Below are 21,264 nucleotides of genomic sequence, written 5' to 3'. Positions count from 1 at the left end.
TTCCTTTCAACATTTTTATTTAGTAAACATCATAATATCATAGTATTTACAATAATATACCTATCTATTCTAACGATATCACTGAGATTACGGATTTCTTCTTTTGCGCTCACTTTTTTTTCGTTTTTTTTTTTTTTTTTCATCTTAATCTCTTACGCTTGCGCTTAGCAAAATCGTCGGTTAGGATCTACGGGCTCGTTGAGTTCCAATCCGTCGCACTATCGTCGGAGCGCATTCTCATCGACATTTAATTCACGATCTAGTTAATGATTAATTCCTCTCGGCGCCTATCACCAGCCGCTATCGCGAAATTTCACGCGCGCTTCGTTTCTGCAGTAAAATGTGCGTCGCGCAAATTGAGCGTAGCGATGCGGACGAGTCGAGAGAGGCAAGCTACACTTCGTGTAAAACTTTCCGTTTTTTTTTTTTTTAAAGCTTCCTTTTTTTTCTTTTTTTCCCCATAAAAAGTAGATTATTTTTGCATCATTAATGCTTTAAATCGGCGCGATAAATTTTTCTTTTGGCCCATCATTTATCAACGCGAGCGTACACGGAAATATAAGCGACCAGCTAAGCGGATTCGAATTTGCTACAGCTTCGGAATTCACGAGAGCATTTTCGGTTCTTGGGGGGAGAGAGACAAAGAGAGAGAGAAAAAAAAATAGATCGGAGGGATTGCACTTATCAATGCCAAGAGAAAGAAAGCTTGGAAGTGAAGACGCAGGGAAGAAAACGATCGCGTCGACTAGGCGTGAAGTTTCCCACCGAGTTCGGGGATCAGGATGAGGATGTAGGAGAAGAGCACGCGGACAACCACGGACTTTGAATTGGATTCCGATCGCGCCTGGAATTCAATTCTCGACTCACCCGGCCACGTGGAATGAACAAAATTCGAATTCGTTTCATCTTTTCGAATTCGGCCGTCGACCGGGCAACGTGCCGCGTTTACCTCAATTCGCGAAGACGAAAAGTTCTGAATGTGTCCGTTTCTATTTTGCGCATTGCAAAAGGTGTCCCGCTGAATGTTCTGTTGCTACAAATTCTGCCTCTAGCACGGTGCCTGATATCTTTTGTCGATAGAATCTCGAGGCGCCTACAGATTTTGAGAAATTAATATTTTAAATTTCTAAATTTGTTTTTAACGATCGCTATTATAATAATACGCAGGCCTCTTTTATATAATTAAAGATAAAGTCAAAGATTAAAGCTCAAGAATCGAATTAAATTTATAATTAAAGACTATTCTGCTATGCTGATTTGATAGTTAGTGACTTCAATTCAAGTTTCGTTAATTTTCATTTGTGGATCAACTTTTGCGCGAAGCCACGCGATGCCTGGTACGATATTTGGTCACGACAATTGGTCACGGTCGATAAGATTCCGCTTGCGTGTATATACATCGCGTAATAAAACGGGCATTTTATCCAATAATTCGTATTATTAGGAAGTAACATTAGAAGAAGGAGAGAAAGAGAGAGAGAGAGAGAGAAAGAGAAGAAATGGAAACAGAGCGAAAGAGAGCGAGAGATAGAGAAAGAGAGAAACTGAAGCGATTGGAGATTGGTGCCATTGCAGTTGCTAGTGGTTTTGCTCGAATCGGACAATAATTGCACCCGAGTTGCATTTGGAGGATGATGAATGCTACGTAATGGTTTGCATGAAATCGCATTTGATTCTGGATCCGTCCTGACTATTTAACGGCTAATCGTCGCCGTAAAGGAATCAATGTTATATTGCGTAAAGAAATAGAATATTATTACAAATTAGCAAAGTTGTAGAAAGTATCAAAGTTGTGTCGGTCATAGTAATAATAAAAGTTTTTAATTTGTAAGATATTAAATTATTAATCAAAGTCAAAGAACGTCAGGTTCTAATTAGTCATCGCTGGACACGTTATTACATTACGGCGTTTTTAGCATCGCGCGGGTATCTTTTAGAAAAATCAGCTTGATTGAAGGTATCCCATTATGTACATTTGCGAAACACATCTCGCATTTAACCGGAACAGTCGGAGTCATCGATATGCCTCCCAGCGTCCGCCCGGTAACGGGAAAATCGATGCGGCACGCATTGCGGACTTGGTACCGCGACTCAACGGCGCGCTTCCTATCTCTTACACCCAGTTTCCGCCGAAAAGAAAGAAAAATGCCTGCAAACTTTTGTTTCGGCCTCAACGCCCCGCGTCGGCCCGCCCGTCCGCCTGCGCAATTATTTTTCTCCCAACCTCTCATTGTCTTCGGGGGTCGTATATTCCACCACCGAACCACACGTGTAAGCGTGACTCTAGCAAGTTCGCCCCTCGAGGAAACTTCCGAAATATTATCTCTCTCTCTCTCTCTCTTTCTCTCACCCGCACTTTTCTCGGAATTACGTGCCCCGTTCTGTAGTCACATAGCAAGGCGCCGACGGACGACTTGAGATTTTTTTTACGAGCCCCTTTTTCATCCCTCTTTTTATTGACTCTCTTCTTTTAAAAACATGACACATTTAAGGGGAATAACGTCGAGGAAGTTACACTAATAACTCAGAAAGTTGCGCTACTGATCACACACATCAAACGATCAGATAACCACCATTAATCACGATTGCTGTAGATGTAAATATATTCGTTGCGAAAGTTCGTGCCAGGTCTTTGTATTGGAATATTTCGGTAAGCTGATTACTTTGACGACGTGAATGAGGGAAAGATTTTGCCTCTGTCGAGCGATAACAAATACGGAAATGATGACGGTGGCGTGTTGAAGGAAAGACGGCCGACCTGAATACGCGTTTTAATCGTTCCAAAAATGCTCGCGTTAGAAAATCTTTTTAAAACTTCTCACAATTTAATTGCACGAAATTAAAAAAAAAAAAATTAACAGTTTCGGAAAAATTTTTTTATTCCAAGATTTTAACAAAATAAAGTACACGTGCGTTTTCTAAGATCCTACTTTCCCCGGTTGAGGCAATATGTATCTAACTTTTTTCATCGCTTCTCTCTCGACTCGTTGCGTTACTTAAATCGCTTTTGACAAGCGACTATTCGTGTCGCTCGAGGAAGTTCTATTGGACCAGGCGGGAGCATTCACCTCGCCAAGATATCAGAGTCGCGTAGGAGCGCGAAGATGCAAGCGATTTTGTCGTGCGTGAATGGTCCGGGCGATACTCTCGATACTGTCCGATCGCACTGGCCGGGCAACTTATGATTTTTCTCTTATCGGCTGTCCTCGTGACTTCGACGTTTCTGCCAATGTTACCAAAGTAAATACATCGACAAATAAATGAGCGACATATTTTATCTAGGTGCTCTGTCGTTTGTACATTGAATTTTTCAAATATGCGACACTATATCTATAGAAAATAAAGGGAATATTATTTAAGCACGTGAATAAAAACTTTCCATTTTTCCAATTGTTTGCGTTATTAAAATATTTAGCACTTACGGAAAATTTAAATTTTGATTAAATGATAATAATTAGAATATATTTTCAAAAACGCTACGTGTGATTATAATAAATGGATTAAAAATATAAAAATGCGTCTAAGGTATTTGGATATACAAATATTCTTTACGTTTGCTTAAATTAAAATAGAACATATTAATTTTAGAAAGAAAGTCGTTTTACGTCTAAAAAATAAATATACGTATTAAACAAATTTTTAATATATTTAATAAAAGAAAATCAAATTAATTTCTGACAACCGTGACGCACTTCTTATCAATATAAAATCGCATTGCAAACATTTCTACGTAAAAAGTCATATTTCGAAATTACACCGAATAATTATGTACACTTTTATACAAAACTCCTTACACTAATAAGAAAAAAAAATATATAATCCGTGTAAAATTTTAAATTGATGGAAAACGCTTTTCTCAAACGAAGCTTTTTCCGATCAAGAAAATGAGTCAACTGTCACTGGCCAGTGCTATCTAGCAGAATGTCACATCGAAATACATACAAATAGAAAGTGAAACTCTTTCTTTTTCTCTCTTTCTCTCGTCACGAGTTTACATCACGTTTCTTCCGCATTACATTTGTTTCGAAATGTATCCGAAAAAGAGCTAGAAGGGAGATTGGCTCGCGTTTCAAAGTTTCTTCATGCGAAAAGGCGCGCAAAGGCGTGTGAGTGTGGTGTCGCGCGAGTTATAATACAGACATTATGTACAGATTCACGTGTTCGCCGATGCCTAATGCCGACGCAATCGCGGGCCTTTACTTCTGAACGAGGGATTGAGCTAACGCATTCGGTCGTTGATTAAGGTCACCATTAGGGATAGTCCGTACGCAGCTGCGTAGATGCTCGAGACGTTGGCACGTTTGTATTCACGGATTGGTGAATTCAACATGTGTCGGACACGAGCAAGTAACATGCGCCTCGCATTGATTCGCGCGCGTATGTTTTGTGCTTAGCGAAATCCTCTCTCAATCAGTGGGGCTCGTCTTTCTGCCGCTATAATCTACCTACCGCATCCGTTTATCCGCATCGGTATTTCAATCCTTCTGTCAGCCCGGCGACGCGATCGTTAGACTGATGGGGACAAATGACGACGGGAATGCTCGGCGTTTAAATCGGCCACTCTCTATCAGCGATAACAATATGCAGAAAGTATGTTCGATATCGCCACCGAAAGAGACACCGGCGCCTAGTTTCCATCCACTGGTCTCGAGGCAGAATCTTTGTATAATTCTCCCTTTGTAAATTTAATTAGGTCAACACTTCTGCGCGGCGTAACTTAAGCTTGTAATTAAAATGGAATATGAAAAAGATGTTGTTTTATATTTTTCTCGAACAACACGCAGCCAAAGTATTGCAAATATCGCGCAATAAGACAGCTGTTGTTAAAATAACGACGTGTAATGAAAAGTTATTATGCAAACGGCATTTAATAGTTGCATTTTGCGCAATTAAAAACGAAATGTTACGATAACGGCTGCAGACAAAACTCAATTTTTTTTTTTTTTTTTTTTTTTTTTCTAATAAATTGTTTAGTTTGCGCGCAACATACACGCGTGTGGGTATATATTGTTTTGTTTTCAGTTAGAATAAAGCGCAATGTGGTTTTTTGAAAAATTATTAAATGTACAAAACTAAATGGACAGAACTGATTGCAGAGGTAAAAATATATATCGAGAAATAATTGTCCGGCGTACACGATTCTTTCAGTCAAAAATCAATGGCCGCAGTTTAAAGTACATCTCGTGCCCATTGATAAAATTATTATTTATGCATGGGCCCGCGATAATCGCCGTGGCGATTATTGCATTAAATTGCCGCGCGCAGTGAGATTTATTTCGATTATTCGATCGTTTCGCTGTATTTGAAAAATTGTAAAATAAACTTTTACAGGCGTATTTGCCATATGCGTTATTGTTACTTATTTTTCGTAATTTTTTTTTTTTTTTTAATGGTAGAATTGTTGTACCAGCCACTGTGTGCGCAACTAATCATTAGCATGCTGCGATGACACGATTACAATTTTAATTTATGCCACGCTGTTTTTACTGTATATTAAAATTAAATTTTAATATTAAATCTCGTAAATGTTTTCGGAAATTTTTTTTAATTTGATATATACGTTTATACACAAAAGCTTACTTGAATCACAATTTTTATGTTTATTATTAAACGTTTAATAAATTATAAAAATATGTGAAAACAAACTGTTCTACTTAATAAAAGTGTTGACCTAATATTTTATTTCTTGACATTTTGTTCGTTGTTCTTTCTTGTATAAATTTGAAAAGAAATTATTTATCTTTTATAGCTTTTACACGTTTAAGTATAAATTGTTAGTATTAGATAATTTTATGATTTTTAACATGGAATTCCGACGTTAAGTAGCATTTCGACAATTTATCTCTATTACTGTTTCGTTACTTTCGTTCGACATTGCGTTAATTAACAGCTAATCGAAAACAATAGAAAATTAGGACATAATTTAAGTACGTAACAATAGACTGTTTAAGCTTAGAGTACGCTGATTGCATTCAATTATTGAGTTTCAATGCCGTGCAATGCGATTTGCGATATAAATCCGCGCGCGAGCTATTTTAAAGAAAACTAAAAATTGAAGTGAATGTCTGAGTATAAAAACTTTTTTTACAAATGCCATAAACTGTCACGAATCAGGGCACGTATAAAACCAATCGATTTTCATATCGCCGGGTGATACAAAACTCTGCAGGGCGGGTATAAAATTCACAACACCAGAACGTTACGATTCTGGAAAAGTGTCAAAATTCGAGGTATTTCCAAACGCAATATAAAACTAATCGCTGGGAGGGAACGACGTCCGAGTGCGCCAAGTCGGCAAATCGCGATGATATTTATCGCGAGAAGTGTCATCGGGGCTGAAAACGGCATCGGCGGAGTATGTGAGTCCGCGCGGCCGATTATCGCGCGGCAATTTTTATGAAATACAGAAAATTGCCGCGGCCGAGCATTCTGGTCACGTTTTATTTTCCATTGAATCCCATCCACGTAGCTCGCATTCCCAAGATTCGACTGCTCGTAAACCGTAAACCGTAAAGCAATCGCTCCTCGCCTTAACGCTTCTCGTAAATCGGTTTCTCGCGATACGGATTACCTGGATTATCTGGTGGACCTACCCCTCCCCCCTCACCCTCTTCGATCTTGATCGGGTGCCGGTGTTGTCTCACCCTCGCTTTTGTGGGGAAGGAAAGGCAGATTTCGTGCGCCAGATCTACCGCAAAGCACCCGCGTTTCCAGCATTAGCATCGACGTTTGCTTAATTAAGTACCTTTCTCGTGGAAAGGTGCAACCCCGCTTCTCCGAGCGTGATCGCGCTCGTGTCGGGAGACCCGCGCGATTCGGTCGCGGCCCCCGAGATGCGTGTCAACGAAAATACGCGCACTACCGAGTCCCTCGACTCGTTTCGAACAGCCACGGAGGTTGATAATCGGTAGCTCGCGAAGATAAGCGTACCTGATTTTCCATGACGAACGGCAGCTCGACGCGCCTCGTCCAACGTCAGAGAAGAGAAGTGATCAGATTTATAGAACCGCGAATATATTCGTGGATCGTTTGTGCCCTCGCACATTTTTATATAGTACGTAAAACCGCGCAGCGCTAGTGAATTATAATCCACAATGCTTTTATGTAAGAAGTAAGAATCGATTGACGGATCAGCTGCTACTTACAAGAGAAATTCGTTATTTTCTTTTTCTTGATTGGCAGTATTCTCCATCTCTTGTGAAAGCATCGTGAATTATGTGCAAGGCGCCCCACTGAACACGCTTCTACTTGAGTCCATTCACAGATTCCTTTTATGTCCCGTATCGTAAACGGCGGTCGTCCCGCGAATCACGTCTGTTAGGCGAACTCGCGTGGTAGAACTCGTTCGCGTAGACGCAAAGGGAAACGTACCGCGACGGATGTGATCTTCGGGCTCGCCGTTTTCGTTCACGTTTACACCGAGGATATGTACAAAATGATGAGTGACACCAATAGACAGCTTGAAGACAGTATCGGCCCCGCGGTCCCGGTCTGCATCGCTTCCGGTCGCTCGCCTATAACAGAAAAACACGTACGGTTAAGTCTGGCGAAGTACTTTTCGCAATATTATTTCAACATTTCTCTACATCGAAAGATGGAGGGAAAGGAAGAGAAAGATAAAGATAATAAAGAAATCATCTCTCTCTCTTTATTTTTCCTTCGGCGAGAGATCTCGCTTTCCGTCGTGACGGAGAGTTGTTGCATTATCTTTCCTGCCGGAACCTCGGCTAACCAGCTATGCATTTTTATTATGCCGCTCTTGCCTCTGTTACGCGGTAAAACCATTATTACGAAAGGTTCTTCGGGATTTATGCCACGGGAATAAATAAACCATCCATCAATCTATCAAGTCTCATTCAGCGAATATAATCTACTTCACGCGAGCCGGAAAGGCAAAAACCGGGGCGGGCACGGCGGGGGAGGGCAAGAGGGATGGCGGGGCCCGGAGTTCCCGGGCGTGATCTGGATAATGAGAGCTTACCGTGCAGCGCGTGCTCGCGCCACCGCGGATATTTTCGCATGGAAAGTTATTGAAATACTAGTGACGTGTATCGCGCGAGGAAAGTTTCCTCCGCCGGTGTGACTGCTGAAATTAATTGAATCGCTCGCTCGTGCGCGCATACGTTCCGCGTCGCGGAATGCGTCGCGGGAAAACTTTTTAATGAATGTCAACTGCGAACGATACATTCGGATAAATGATCCTGTTCCTCCGGCGCGCAATTTGCCGGACCGTTGGCCGGTGGGATCGCCACGCCGGGAATGTTGATCGTGACGATTTTCGCCCATTGTAAAAGTTTCGCGCAGGCTTGAAACGGCCGTATTAGGCCGCGTCCTTTTTCTCTTTCTCTTTCTCTCTCTCTCTTTTCGTCCGACATTCTATCGGATATCGGTCACTTCGTAAAACGAATCGAAGTACAATTTCCGGACGCGCCGTTCTCTCCGCCCGCGCGTAATGCCTGCGGAGAATTTTCCGATTCGGCCCTCGTAAATTTTCCAAGTTTCGCGCCCACACGAAACTTTCGTCCGTTCGTTCGTTTGTTCGCCTGGCATTCGCGTTTCTTACTGGCGACGCAGGGATTTTCGGAGAGATTTTTCGACAGCCCTCTCCCCCTCCAAGCACAGTGGAATATAGAGGCAAACTTTTCCCGAAATTGTTTTTAACGCGTTGTAACTAGAACGCCGGGAGATTATTCCGAGGTACGCGACTAATGGCAAAGTTTTCATGAAGTCAGAGACCTATATACTTCTTTCGATGTGGAATATCGGTCGCGCCAGCCAAGGCGAGCGCTCTACGCGTGTGCGAATCGAAGAGTAATTTCCGCCCCGTTCAGGTGGTATCAAGCGAGGCAGCTGTAAATTTCTGCGAGCTTTTAAGGTGTCGTATTCTACGGAATCGGGATTTCGACGGTAAAATTTTCAGAGCGCGTACTTACGAGACACCGGGTCTTTTCATAATGCGTATGGAGATTCTTAATGTTGGAGAACAACGTCGTGAGGAATTGTACGAGCTCTACAATGAAGGAAACATAATATTCTACCAAATATATTAATAAATAAAAATATGCAATAATAAAAAAAAAAGGTACGATTTTTTACAACGCGTTGAAGTGTGTAGAGATGAAAGAGAAAGAGAGAAACGAGACAAGGTTTTTTTTCCAGTTATATAAAATTATTGTCAAAAGAAAATACGATAGTTATATTTATTATGACATACAAATTATCTGCATAATTTATAAATTACAATTTTTAAACAATAGTCTTTGCAACACATAATATATTGCTAATGTAGGACAACAGAGGCTTATAAATTTTCGACAACGGATTTTATTTAATACCATTAACAAAAATCAGTAGATAAATAGCTTCTGTTCAGGTAGAAATATATTCCGAATTAATAAATTGATTTCAAGATTATATAATTCATATAAAAAGATAATATATTACTTCCAATGTTTCGCAAATGGTCGCTTGTTATACATGACAATATACGATACAAATACGTATATCCGCATACTATTTTCGCGCACCATTTCACGATCCCACACGTTTCGCTGAGCGGCATATAGGAATATCCGCGAATAATCGAGCAAAATTCGTTCCCTATTCGCACGATGTTGTCGCATCACGAAAAACAAGCTGCGATAACGAGCATAATTCAATGTCTCTCGCATGCGCTTCATTAATAAATTATTCAACCTGGGTTATTGAAGCATTCGCCAACTCTACCGGCTTCTTCGTTCATCGCGAATGACGGAGGGCCTTATTATGCGAAACCGGTGCTTCGTATTCGTATTCGTGTTCACGCGACGCTTGCATATATGTACACGTGCGTTGTATATATATATATATATATATTTATATGTATACCATAGCGAACTTCGCGACTGCATAATTGCCAAGAGTTTGATAGAACGGCAAGTTCCAAACGTGGTCGTAAGCGCGGGAAGGGACAGCTGTGAGCATACTAGGCCGATATTCCCTTGACTATACCAAGAATACACGAGACCGGAACGTGAAACCCATTAGAGAGATAAGAATTAAGAACCATTAAGCGTGATAAGAATGAAGGATAAGAAATAAACCGCGATAAGAAAGTGCAAAAGAAAATAGGCTTTTTGCGCACCGCGATACCCCGTTTTGGCGTTCACCGTGTTTCGGTTATCACGCGTTTATCGATTTTCAACGAATAACGAGCGTGCAGATTCTGTATATGTATGTGTATTTCGATGCCGCGAAACTTTTCCGATCCACTATCGGTCCTGAGTAATTTTAACGATCGTGGACGCGGAACGGTTCCAATTTATGAGCCGGCTATATGAATAGTTAACATCTACAGCTTTTCTGTAGCCGGGTTTGAACAGCGATGGTCAATAAAATAATTTTGCACGCTATAAAGCAAGATACGATGACAGCCGGTACACTTTGGGAATTCATTTCGGGGCGGAAATTGCAGCTTGCGGATTGGCCAGGGTGGTTCTCGCGCCTCGAAGCGACACTTAATCGTCCGCATGACGGAATTATATTCACGAAATCGCAAGCATTGAGAATTTAATCTAACAAGCGTAATTTTAATATTCTTTACTTCAAATTGTCTTCAATCTTTTGATATTAATTTATAGCAATTTGTAAAAAAAAAAAAAATACATTTGAAACTATTTCAATTTGCTTTTTAGTAATGTAATTGAATAATTCATACGAATTCAATGCTGCGATTTTATATGCGATGTGTAACAATTAAGTAATTGCAATGGGTAGTCAATTTATTAAAATAAATACAGAAAGCTTGATAGAAAGGCAAATAAACATACGAAACGTAAAATTTTTAATTAAACTATCTCGGTTGACGAGAAAATAGAGAGAGAGAGAGAGAGAGAGAAAGAGAGAGAGAGAGCAGAGTTCTGCTGAAAATACACATGACATTCCGCGGCCGTTGTCTCGTGTCGCTCGTAAAGCGAGTTGAGAGCGGAGAGCTGGCGCACTCACAGGAGTAAAGACTCACCATTTAGGACATGAACCCTGATGGATGCCGTATTGGCGTTGCTAGGTTTGCAGCTGTACTCCCCGGAGTCCGAGGGCTGCGCCGTCTGAATGAGAAGCCAGGAGGTGGTAACGTCGCCACCCTTCTCGGTTATCACTGAGACGCCGCCTCTGGGACTGTCGTAGCTCAGGACGTTCTCATTGTAGTACCAGAAAATGTAGGCTGGTGGCTCCGAGCTGAAGCGTATGGCACACGTCAGGTTTATCGTGCTGCCTGCACCGACGTATAGCTCGGGGCCGCCCAGTATCGTCGCCGTAGGTACTGCGGATAAAAATAAGAAGCCACGTTTTTTTTTTCACTTGCCAACCCTCGTTATTTAACTCGTTCCACTCATTCTTTCGCGACCCTTTTTCTGTGTCAGCCCCTCCCCTCCCCCCGCGATCCTCGCTCCCGCTCGGTTAATCCATCTCAACTTGGATAAACCTAAAGATCCGTACGTCACGAAAGCGCTCCGTATGAAAGCCTTTGGGAAATGGTACTTAGTAAACGAGAGGAACGAGGAATCTTTAAAGCTATCCCGTAATCCGTGAGAAGTAACGAGGTGAAGCCTCTTAACAAACGCAGATAAGTCGGGTAATTGAAATAATGAGGGTGATGGCATCAACGATTGCCCCCGCTCGCGCTGAATTCATCCTCGAGATCATCGTTGAATTACGTTTTAATTACCAAGCATGCCTTTCGTTGTTAAATTTACCGCTTGCTTTGATTCATGATCTTTGAATATTTTATCCAGCAAACGGGAATAAAAGGGATTGAGGCTACAATGTATATGCCATATTCCGGTATATCGGTTCGGGGCGAATAATATTCAATTTTTTACGTTTATTCTACAGATTTATTCTTTTCCCTCCGTCCTTTCATTAATCATGTATTTACTAATTCAATCTCGTTGTGAACACAGAATTGGAAATTGTTTCTTTCTTTTTTTTTTAATTTTTTTTTTTTTATTTAATTTTATTTTTTAACTCTTCCGAGAACATGCCGTCTCGTCGAACCGATATCACGCGGATCGAGTCTGAAGCGCACTCGGGGCGTTTAGGATATTTCATCGAATAGTTAGAATAGCAGAAACGCGGGCCAAGTGGCGGGTGGGATTATATCGGATCAAACGGGAAACTTACCCACGACGTTTAAGCGAAATTGATACGACTTGATAGGTATGGTGGAAATCTGACATTCGTAGATCCCCTGATCTCGTTCCTGCGCCCACTTTATGCAGAGGGTCCAATCGGACCATTCGTTGCCGTGGCCCGTATTTTGCCTGTGTAGTGCTTGAAATCGTTGATCACTCGTGTACGTATACGCTCCCGCGGTCAGAATGTGGATGTCTCTATGCCTGACCCAGGATACCTACGCAAACGAAGTTGGCAATAATGGTGATAAATGATAAACCAATAATCAATATAACCTACTCCTCTTTCCTCCCGCACGAGGGCACCCGAACTTTTATCGACTGCTTTACATTTCATTTAAATAATAAAATAACTTCAATAAAGGTTTATACGTTGCTCCGAGTATCTATACAAATATATTTTTTTACTTAAAAAAAAAAAAAAAATTTTTATTTTAAATAAAAATTTAAAAAACATCAAAAAGCAACTTTGGAAAAAAAAAATTTTATTTCCAAGTAAATAATAAAATCGAACAATAAATTAGTTGTATTATACAAGCGAGTAGATGCTCGGTAAATGAGACTTCTTTCACGCTTCATGAATTTTGTGCATTGCTTTGAAATTCTTTCCGGCGAGAGTGACGTAGCTTTTGGAAAAATAAGCTCGCCCGAATGGAAGCTTATTTCGATAACTCTGATAACCATCCGCGTCGGAGTTTTTGCATCATGAAGTGCTCCGCGTGGCGCGCCTGACCAACTTTACCGCGAACCGGGGAACGGAAGGACCGAACGAGAGGGATCCCGTCGTCTATTTCCCGTTACCCGCGGAACACCGAAAGCCACCGAACCGTGTCAGAACGTAAGAAAAGTTGCGCAGAAATACAGAAAGTTTCCCGGGGTGAGTTTCGCGCGACTCTCTCCTCCGTCGTCAGCGTGCACGCAAAGCAGATTTCCACGCGCGCGTTCACGCGGTGCTGGTGTCAGACTTTCCGCGAGTCTTCGGCGATTTTCACGGAAAGACTTCGAGCGGGAAAATAAAAGGATTCCGCGGGAATGCCGAGCGATCCGGGGCGTCTTCTTACATTCGAAAGTATCTCGGAATTCTTCAGAAATAATATTATCATTGAAAGCGTCTCTACGCCATTTCAGCTCTTCGTAATTTCTTTTTTTTTTTTTTTTTTTTCCCTCGCGCGACTAACTTTCTTATCTCGGAACAGATTAAAAAGGATTAACGAATCGTCGCGCGCGCGATATTATTAATCTCCGAATTGAATTTCTCTTGAACGCGCGCGCTGCATTATGGATCGCAGATGATTTAAGTATGAAATTATGGAATAATATTTGCACGCAGGATTAATTTGTACGAATTGAAATTTTGCGTCTTATATAATTTAGATCAATCGCCGTTACATTGCGAAATCGTGAGGAAACAGGCACCACCATGTGTCTGGCGAAAATTATAATTATCATTTTAAATAAGGAGGAGCGGCTAAAGGGCCGCGGGTTTAATCACATCCCCCTGTTCGTAGAATACATCGCGATGATAAGTGAATAGGGACGAGAAATTAAATTTTACTCGCGAAGAAAGTTTGGTCACTTAAAAGTTAAACCGTAAGAAAAGGCACTTCCATGCGCTTTCTCTCCTCGAAGCTTACAGTCAGCTTTAATATTCCCGAGGACTACTATAGAGACTCGTCGAGCTTTCAATGAAGTGCACGCATTTCTGTTTCAATAAAGGTACTGCTTTTATTTTCCTGCAGTTTTAGATATGAAGTGTAGTGAGGAAATCGTAAAAGGAGACAGAAACCTACGTGCAGAAAGACTGCGACTAAAATAATAAAAATCATATGCGCGTAATAAAATAAAATTTTATGCCCCCCGTCTCTTCTCTCTCTCTCTCTCTCTCTCTCTCTCTCTCTCTCTCTCTCTCTCTCTCTCTTTCTTTCTTTCCATAAATGTTAAACTTTATTAAAACAAATTTTTCACATCGTGATTTTTATATTAATCTGGATAAGATAAAACTTATGTATATGTTTATTATATACTTTGCTTCTCAACATATTTAATATCTGCATATTTGAAACGATTAGAATTTAAGTAAAAAAAAAAAAAAAAGTTTATGAAGCCATATACCCACGGTAGAAATTTTATGCTTTGAACTCGCGCGTTCTATCTCACCGTTTTCGTGCATTTACGCGTCGTTAAATTGGTACCGTCTGGAAAATGATACGCGAAGTATACAGCATCGAAGTAATTTGTTATTACGGTTTGTCAACCATCCATCTCAAAAGCAATCGCGAGGCAATGGGGGCAAAACCGTAACGTCGGAATTCGCGGCAGCGGTAAGTTCGACGCGTATTAACGTCGGGTTTTCGCGCCGCGCCGCGAGCCGCGCGTCCCCGATACGGGAAATTTCAGCCACCCCTTCCGCTGGGAAAAGGGAGTCCGGGGTCTTTAGGAGCGCGGGCGGCTTTGGCTGTTTGTCGATATTTTCACAGAGCCCCGACCTCGTATATAAACCGCGCCGAGGGCCGGGCGTGTGTCGGTTCCGGCACCACCCGTTTCCCTATTGCACATGCACGCGCGTTGTGCAAATGCCGTTTACATATGTGCCCGGCCGCTGGCACCACTTAGCGTATTTACTCGGCCCCGAAGTTTACGTCTCTCGCGGTGTCTGGCCAGCGATAGCTATTGCTACGAGAACAAAAGCAGTTTAGCGCTTCCCAAACTTATCCATCGGGACGAATGGGGCGACTCGCGGACGCGTCGGTGCGAGGAGCAGAAGGGCTAGGGGAACGGGGAGTGAAACGACGCGCACCCGCGCGAAACTGCAAGAAGACGTCGGCAATGATGAATGTCGAACGTTAAATGAAACCAGCGCGAACGTAACGAGAACTGTGGCAAACGATCTCTCATACTGCTGCAAGGTGTGCCGTGTAAATTAGCCATGTACTTTTCTTTACGAGCTTTCGTAGAAATGACCTTCGAGTGAAGAATTCTTTCCTTTTTCTAACGATAATTTATTAATCTATCAATATTTTTCTTATCGCGAAATTTGATCGTTTTTTATTCATCAATTTATTCGCGCGATATATCTTTTTTTCATTCCTTTTCGTCATGTTACGTGTCAACCGTCGTTCGTTGCGATGCCAACGCAATAAATTGATAATACGATCGCGTTGAGAAATATCCGCTGACATGCGTCAGAATGTATTTTCAGCCTCGATACGCACCGAGAACGTTCATTGGCTTTGTACATCTTATTCAAAATTTTATAAGTTTACTCGACATTTTTGCGTAAGGGCAAACCTTTAATCTGAAGCCGAGTAATAATAAAATTATCGAGTTTGGCTTTATGAATTAAATTGCAAAATATAAAATACAGTTAAATTAAAATAAAATAATCTGAGATTAAATTCACGCATGCGGCGTTTGCGAAATCGAAACATTTAAACAATGAATAAAAGGCAAATATTCTACTTGAAATTGTGCATACAACTTGCATTATTGGTGAAAACGAAAATTATCGAACAGTTTGACTGTTATTTATAGTAAAGTTTTTATTACTTTAATATTTAGCAAAATATTTTATATTAATTTTTCGTAATTTTGCCTGCTGTTTGACTCTTTTTTTTTTAATGTCTACATGGGTTACATCGCATTGAATTACGCTGTTTTTCTCTCGATAATCTGATAGTGCTAGCGCACTAATCAGACAGGCGTTTGTATCACGAAATGAGATTAAAAGCTCTCTTCTTTTGATATAGCGTTGCATCAAGGGTGTATCGGAATTTAATCTATCGGCATTGAATGAAGATAATTTCGGTATTGTGCGTTTCCTAAAATATTAGATTGTGTGCCTGCCTTCATTTGAAATCTATGTATATTGTGCGATATGTATGTATTACACATACGTTCATTAAATGTATTTATATTTGAATATTTTCTTTCGGGTGGGAAAAAAAAATAATTTTATGTTACGATGAACAAATTCGATAAAACGTTATAAGCTGTTCAAGAATTTTTAGTTTTCAGCTTTATCAATCTTTTTCTCGCCATTATTATCTTTTAATAAATTTATTATACGTATATAAAAAAACAATTTTTTAATTTTTAAATATTTCCGAGTGGAAATGGATTCCCACCGTTACTTAATTTGCCGGGTTTGTCGATCGCCGCGGTAGTATGAGTACGTGCGTATGTTAACATCTGGCCGGCACCTTGCGCTCGAAAATCGCAAGGTGGAGGACGCGCGGGCAGCGGACAGCAAGAACCGGTTTGCCCGGTGTATTCGGCAGTCGAGCGAGCGTTGCGTATGGTCAGAACACAACAGTAAACAAGTACGCGACGAAAAAAAAGTTTAGATTTCTATTTATATACATGGTCTGCGCTGAACAGTCACTAGACGATCGATACTAAACAGATTTTGTTTCTTTCTTTTTAAATGACAACTTCATTTTTAGAAGATAGTCCACTAGTTAAAAAATATATTTCATCTGCGCGATTAAATTACTAGCTACAAAATCAGATTAGCTAGATGAATTTACACTCGGGTTGTTTTTAAAATTAATATAATTTTTTATTTAATGTAATTAAATTTATATTAAAATTAATTTGTAAACGTCTCAAAAGAATGAGAATATTTTATGAAGTTTAGAGTACGGGAAAATTCACATACCTATATCTTTTTTTCGTAAGACGTTAGAGCGAATTAGCGAAATACTTGCCACTTTAGCGATATTTACTTATTAGCTTAACAAGAAGCAGCCTCGGGGTAAACTAAACTAACTCGTAAATTGACTTTTGCGTTGCGATAGCTTAACCGTTAACACGCGAATAATTAAATTGTTGTGTAAGAAAGTGGAAATGCGGAAAAATTTTCGAGCAAAATCACGATTCCATTATCAAACGCAATTATCACGTAGCACAGCGAAAGAACTTTAAAAGAGTGCGAAGTTACTCGACGGATGTATTTATTTAAAATAACTGAAATGATGAAGCTAAATATATTTTACAAGAATCAGCAGTATGTTCTTAAAAGATTATCGATATCGATAATAATCTGCGCAAGATCGATCTGTTCACCCACCTAATAACTCTGATCATTCCCTTCAATAGAAATTGTAATGGCGGTACTGCGTCTACGGTAAAATTGAATTCCCGGTTACTTCTAAGGTCAATTAACTTTCTATCAACCCGGTGCTACTCGATTATTTCCTGCAAATCGTTTCTTCTAAAATCTCCTTATGGAGATTAATTGGTTTTCCCTTTTATACGCATACGAGAGAGATAGAAAGAGAGAAAAAGAGAGAGAGAGAGAAAGCTTTGTGAGTTTGACTGTAACTATTTCTAATTAAAATAAAAAATCTTTGTCCGTTTTATATAATTAACGAAGAAATAATTCTCTCGAGCAGAGTGAATATTATTACCGCGTGGATAACATCTTTGTTTCGTAATTTATAATTCGCAAGGCAATACGTATAACGAAAGAAAGCTCCTTACAGTCTTGTCGCCTAGATTGCGAACTCGACACGTGAGGTATGCAGTTTTTCCAATAAGGGCCGTCACGTTGGTGTTTTGCGTGAAGTCGAAAGTGGGTTCCGGTTTCGACTTCAGGCCGGAAGAATGATCCAGCATTTGTTGTCGTGGTCTGGTCTGGATCGCGTGTCTGTCCATGTTATCTATCGTCCGATCGCCTAGACTCAGCGTATCTGTAACAAGAGAGAAATTTGCTGATTGAGTATTCAAAAGTTGTACTATACGTCGAATGATTAATGTTACAATACAATCCGCGACAAAACGAACGTATTAATCTTGCCGTGCAATTTCCGCACATCTACGTGCGCCTAATGAAGTCTGTACAGAGACTTTTATTCGAGCGCTTAATTTTTTCTTAAATTTACTGTCACTACCGTTTCCGATTACCTACGAAAAGTTTCGCGATAGGTACTTATCAAAACGTGAACTACGTCGGTGAGACTCCCAAAATCTTTAAGAATTTAAAATAATAATTTTTTATTGTTACTAAATTGCGGCAGAAAAATTTTAATGAGATTGTTCGAGATCTGTGACGCTGGTATAGCTGTGCTCAGATGTTGCAAAATGCTCCGTGGCACTCGTGCACTTTGTGCACTGCAAGTTGTTGAGTTAGAAATGCACTCAGGAACGGTCGATATATGTTTCGAAGTAACAGAAGTGTTTGCTTAGTGTTTGAAACTAACTCGACTGCATATTCCGGATTTAATAGCAGAAGGCGTATATCCATTGCAATCGCGTGAATTTTATATTAAAAATATTTAAATGTCACTCGTATCTTCTATCGCGATTGATTTCATTCCAGAACGTCCGAATTATCTTTTTAATTAATATTATAGCGAAACGAATAAATAAACAGCGAGGCGGAGCCCGATAGAAAGTTTCGTCTCCGTTAATTTTAAGATTCTTAATATTCAATTATTACTTAAGAAAAAGCTAATATAATCCCGGGTATCCATTTGAAATGACTCTCTAACGACCGAGATTCAAAATAACCGAGGGCGATGACGCCATAGCGCACGATCGACTGAATCCTTTCAATGCGCGGACAGAAGGGGGGTAGCTCCAACAGCCAAGTGCATACAAAGTATCTATAGTTGAGTAATCAGAGAACTGTAATAGCTGCGGGATGTATCTATAGCCGGAGGAAGATTGGATGGAATTAGATTAGATCAGAGCTCATTACGTTTTAGCTTAAGAGCGAATTAGGTAGAGAATGGGGGCTGTACGAGTAAAAGACTCGTCTTCCGGTTAAGATAAATCTTTTCTTCATTGTTTTTCTTATAATACATCACGTTGATGATAATGGAGACTGCCATCTTGGAGACAATGGCGATGAGCCGCAATGTAGTAGTATCTTGTCTCTCGGGACATTGAGTGCTGAACTTTAAGACACCGATATAACTCCTTCAGCTTTGGCATCTTCGCGAGCTCTGATACGTATAGACCGTGAAAATAAGAAGTACGTTTTTCTTCGTACTTATAACTCGGGTAATTTATAGAATAATTGTACGTTTTTTTAAAATTAATTAAAATAAAAAAAATATTTTTTTATCTCTTTTGAACATTGTAATAAGTTAAAAGCATTTTTTGATACATTGAAAAAAAAAAAAAAAGGAAATTAATTAGATATTATTTTATTTATTACTTCGTTTAGAACTTTCAAACTTTATCTCAAAAGTATATGCGTATTAATTATTCGTAAGTCGAAACTATTTAAATCACAAGCAGTTTGTTTTCCGACATCCTATAGAATACCGTTCCCGTTTGTATGTACTCGTCTTGCGAACGAAATAGATCTCTACGCTTTTCATTTTAATTTTAACGATGAAATTGTCGAAGCTTTGTCTCTCGCGAGACAACAGAGAAGAGAAAAGGAGAATCAAGTTGTTAGTTTGATGTCAACGCATCCAAATGGAAACGGTAGATTGTAACCCCTCTAATTAACGAGGACATATCGCAGCGGACGAGCAAAAGCTGATAGTCTACGTGGAAAACTTTGCACTTCATTAGCTTTCCACCGAGATACGCCTCAGGTGCGGCAGCTCATGCTCCAACAATGTGATATCCGTGTTGCGGCGTATAGGTGTGCGCGTCCACGTGCGTGTGAGCGCGGATGCGTCCGTGTACGAGGGGGATGCTCTCTCGAATCTCGATATACGAAGACAGCCGTGATGATATATAAGGGGCGAGTTCTGGGAAAGCCAAAGGGAAGGACTCCCTGGAGTGCATGGAAAAGCTCGTTATAAGCTCTTCGGTCTTAGTTGCCGCTACGAAATTAATTAAAGCAAGTGCTCGCTCAGGCGGGTGCGAGATATCAAGAAATGTCCTTTTGTTGGTTACAGGGCGAATTCGTGTGCGGCATCATTCGCGAGAGATAATGAGCGACAGAGAGAACGTATTCTTACGAATGCCAAAGTGCACTTAAGATCGGAGGAGAGGGGGAGGGAAAGGGTGGAAAGATTATTAAGATAAAGATTAAGTTTCCTCCATAACTTGCCTAAGACGCTCTTCGGTGTTTGGTTATATCTTGTTCGTCGACATTGCACTGCCGCGCACATAGTACGCCGATATAGTACAACGATATTATATGTATACGCCGCTTACGTTGTATCCCGATGATACCGTGTATTGGACATTGTACGGACTATAATATGAACGTTTTATTAATTTATACATTTCACGTCATATTTGCGCGTAGTAATTATAATCATGCCTGAGAGAATAATTTGTTTTTTTTATAATTTAATACACGTATATTTTTTATATGAAGATATTAAAATTAATAACTTTTATGATAACGTACGAAGTAGCAAGTGACGTCGACATTTAATTTTAAGACACAGATTTTCAATTACTACGTTTTTATTACAACAGCCGTTGGGCTGATTCAACGAAATTGCGATGTTCTTCCGCGAGGAAGAAGCGACAAATAACAGAGATTCGTTCAGACAGAAGAAATACATTCCGCAAAGCGAGATTGTTTGCGAATGAATTTGAAGTATAACTCAAATAATTTTAATCGATTTATAGACGACTAGCCGTTCGGCAGATTACGGACCATTCGTTTTCAAATAGTTAAAAAAAAGGGAAAAAAGATGAATTTGTCGGCGGGTTTATGTCGACTCTTTCTTTCTTTCTTTCTTTTTTTTTTTTTTTTTTTTTTTTTTAAACGGCTCTTTGTAATTGCACTTTCTGTCACTTGGCGTCATTTGACATGGGTGGTTACCCCTGATATTACGACCACGCCCGGGGGTCATAGATTTGCGACAGACGCAATATAATAACTCTTTTCACCTCGGTTAAAGTCTTAAAGGAAGAAAAAGAACAGTAAAAGACATGACACCTTTGAAATTAGCTCGACAACTTTCAGATCTACTATTACTCTATTTTAGCGTCGATTTATATTGCGAATTTTAAATGAGCAAATATGCTGTAACGAGAAACGAGCTTGAGAGTTTCACACAATAATTTTTGTGTTTTAATCTTTTTAATTGATCCGTTGCTGATTTAGATATGTAATTTAGCGCGTTACTGTAACAAATATTTCGTTCTATGTCCGGCAATGGCGTACGCCAGA

The 21,264-nt window shown here is 40.0% G+C and overlaps 1 protein-coding gene across 1 annotated transcript in view; it reads right to left on the bottom strand.

Moving 5' to 3' along the window:
- Positions 1-21,264, bottom strand: part of LOC139113456 (zwei Ig domain protein zig-8) — a 36,210-nt gene continuing 14,946 nt past the window's right edge. Inside the window, exons 2-5 of the mRNA XM_070674649.1 lie at positions 17,652-17,860; positions 12,160-12,388; positions 11,000-11,299; positions 1-7,514 (exon numbers count right to left, since the gene is read on the bottom strand). Coding sequence (XP_070530750.1) covers positions 7,414-7,514; positions 11,000-11,299; positions 12,160-12,388; positions 17,652-17,860 — 839 coding nt within the window. The 3' untranslated portion in view covers positions 1-7,413. The remainder of the gene's footprint in view (positions 7,515-10,999; positions 11,300-12,159; positions 12,389-17,651; positions 17,861-21,264) is intronic.

The sequence above is a fragment of the Cardiocondyla obscurior genome, linkage group LG02, assembly GCF_019399895.1.
Source record: "Cardiocondyla obscurior isolate alpha-2009 linkage group LG02, Cobs3.1, whole genome shotgun sequence".
Taxonomy (NCBI): domain Eukaryota; kingdom Metazoa; phylum Arthropoda; class Insecta; order Hymenoptera; family Formicidae; genus Cardiocondyla; species Cardiocondyla obscurior.
The sequence above is the reverse complement of the archived record's forward strand: the minus strand, read 5'-3'. Positions and strand labels throughout refer to the sequence as shown.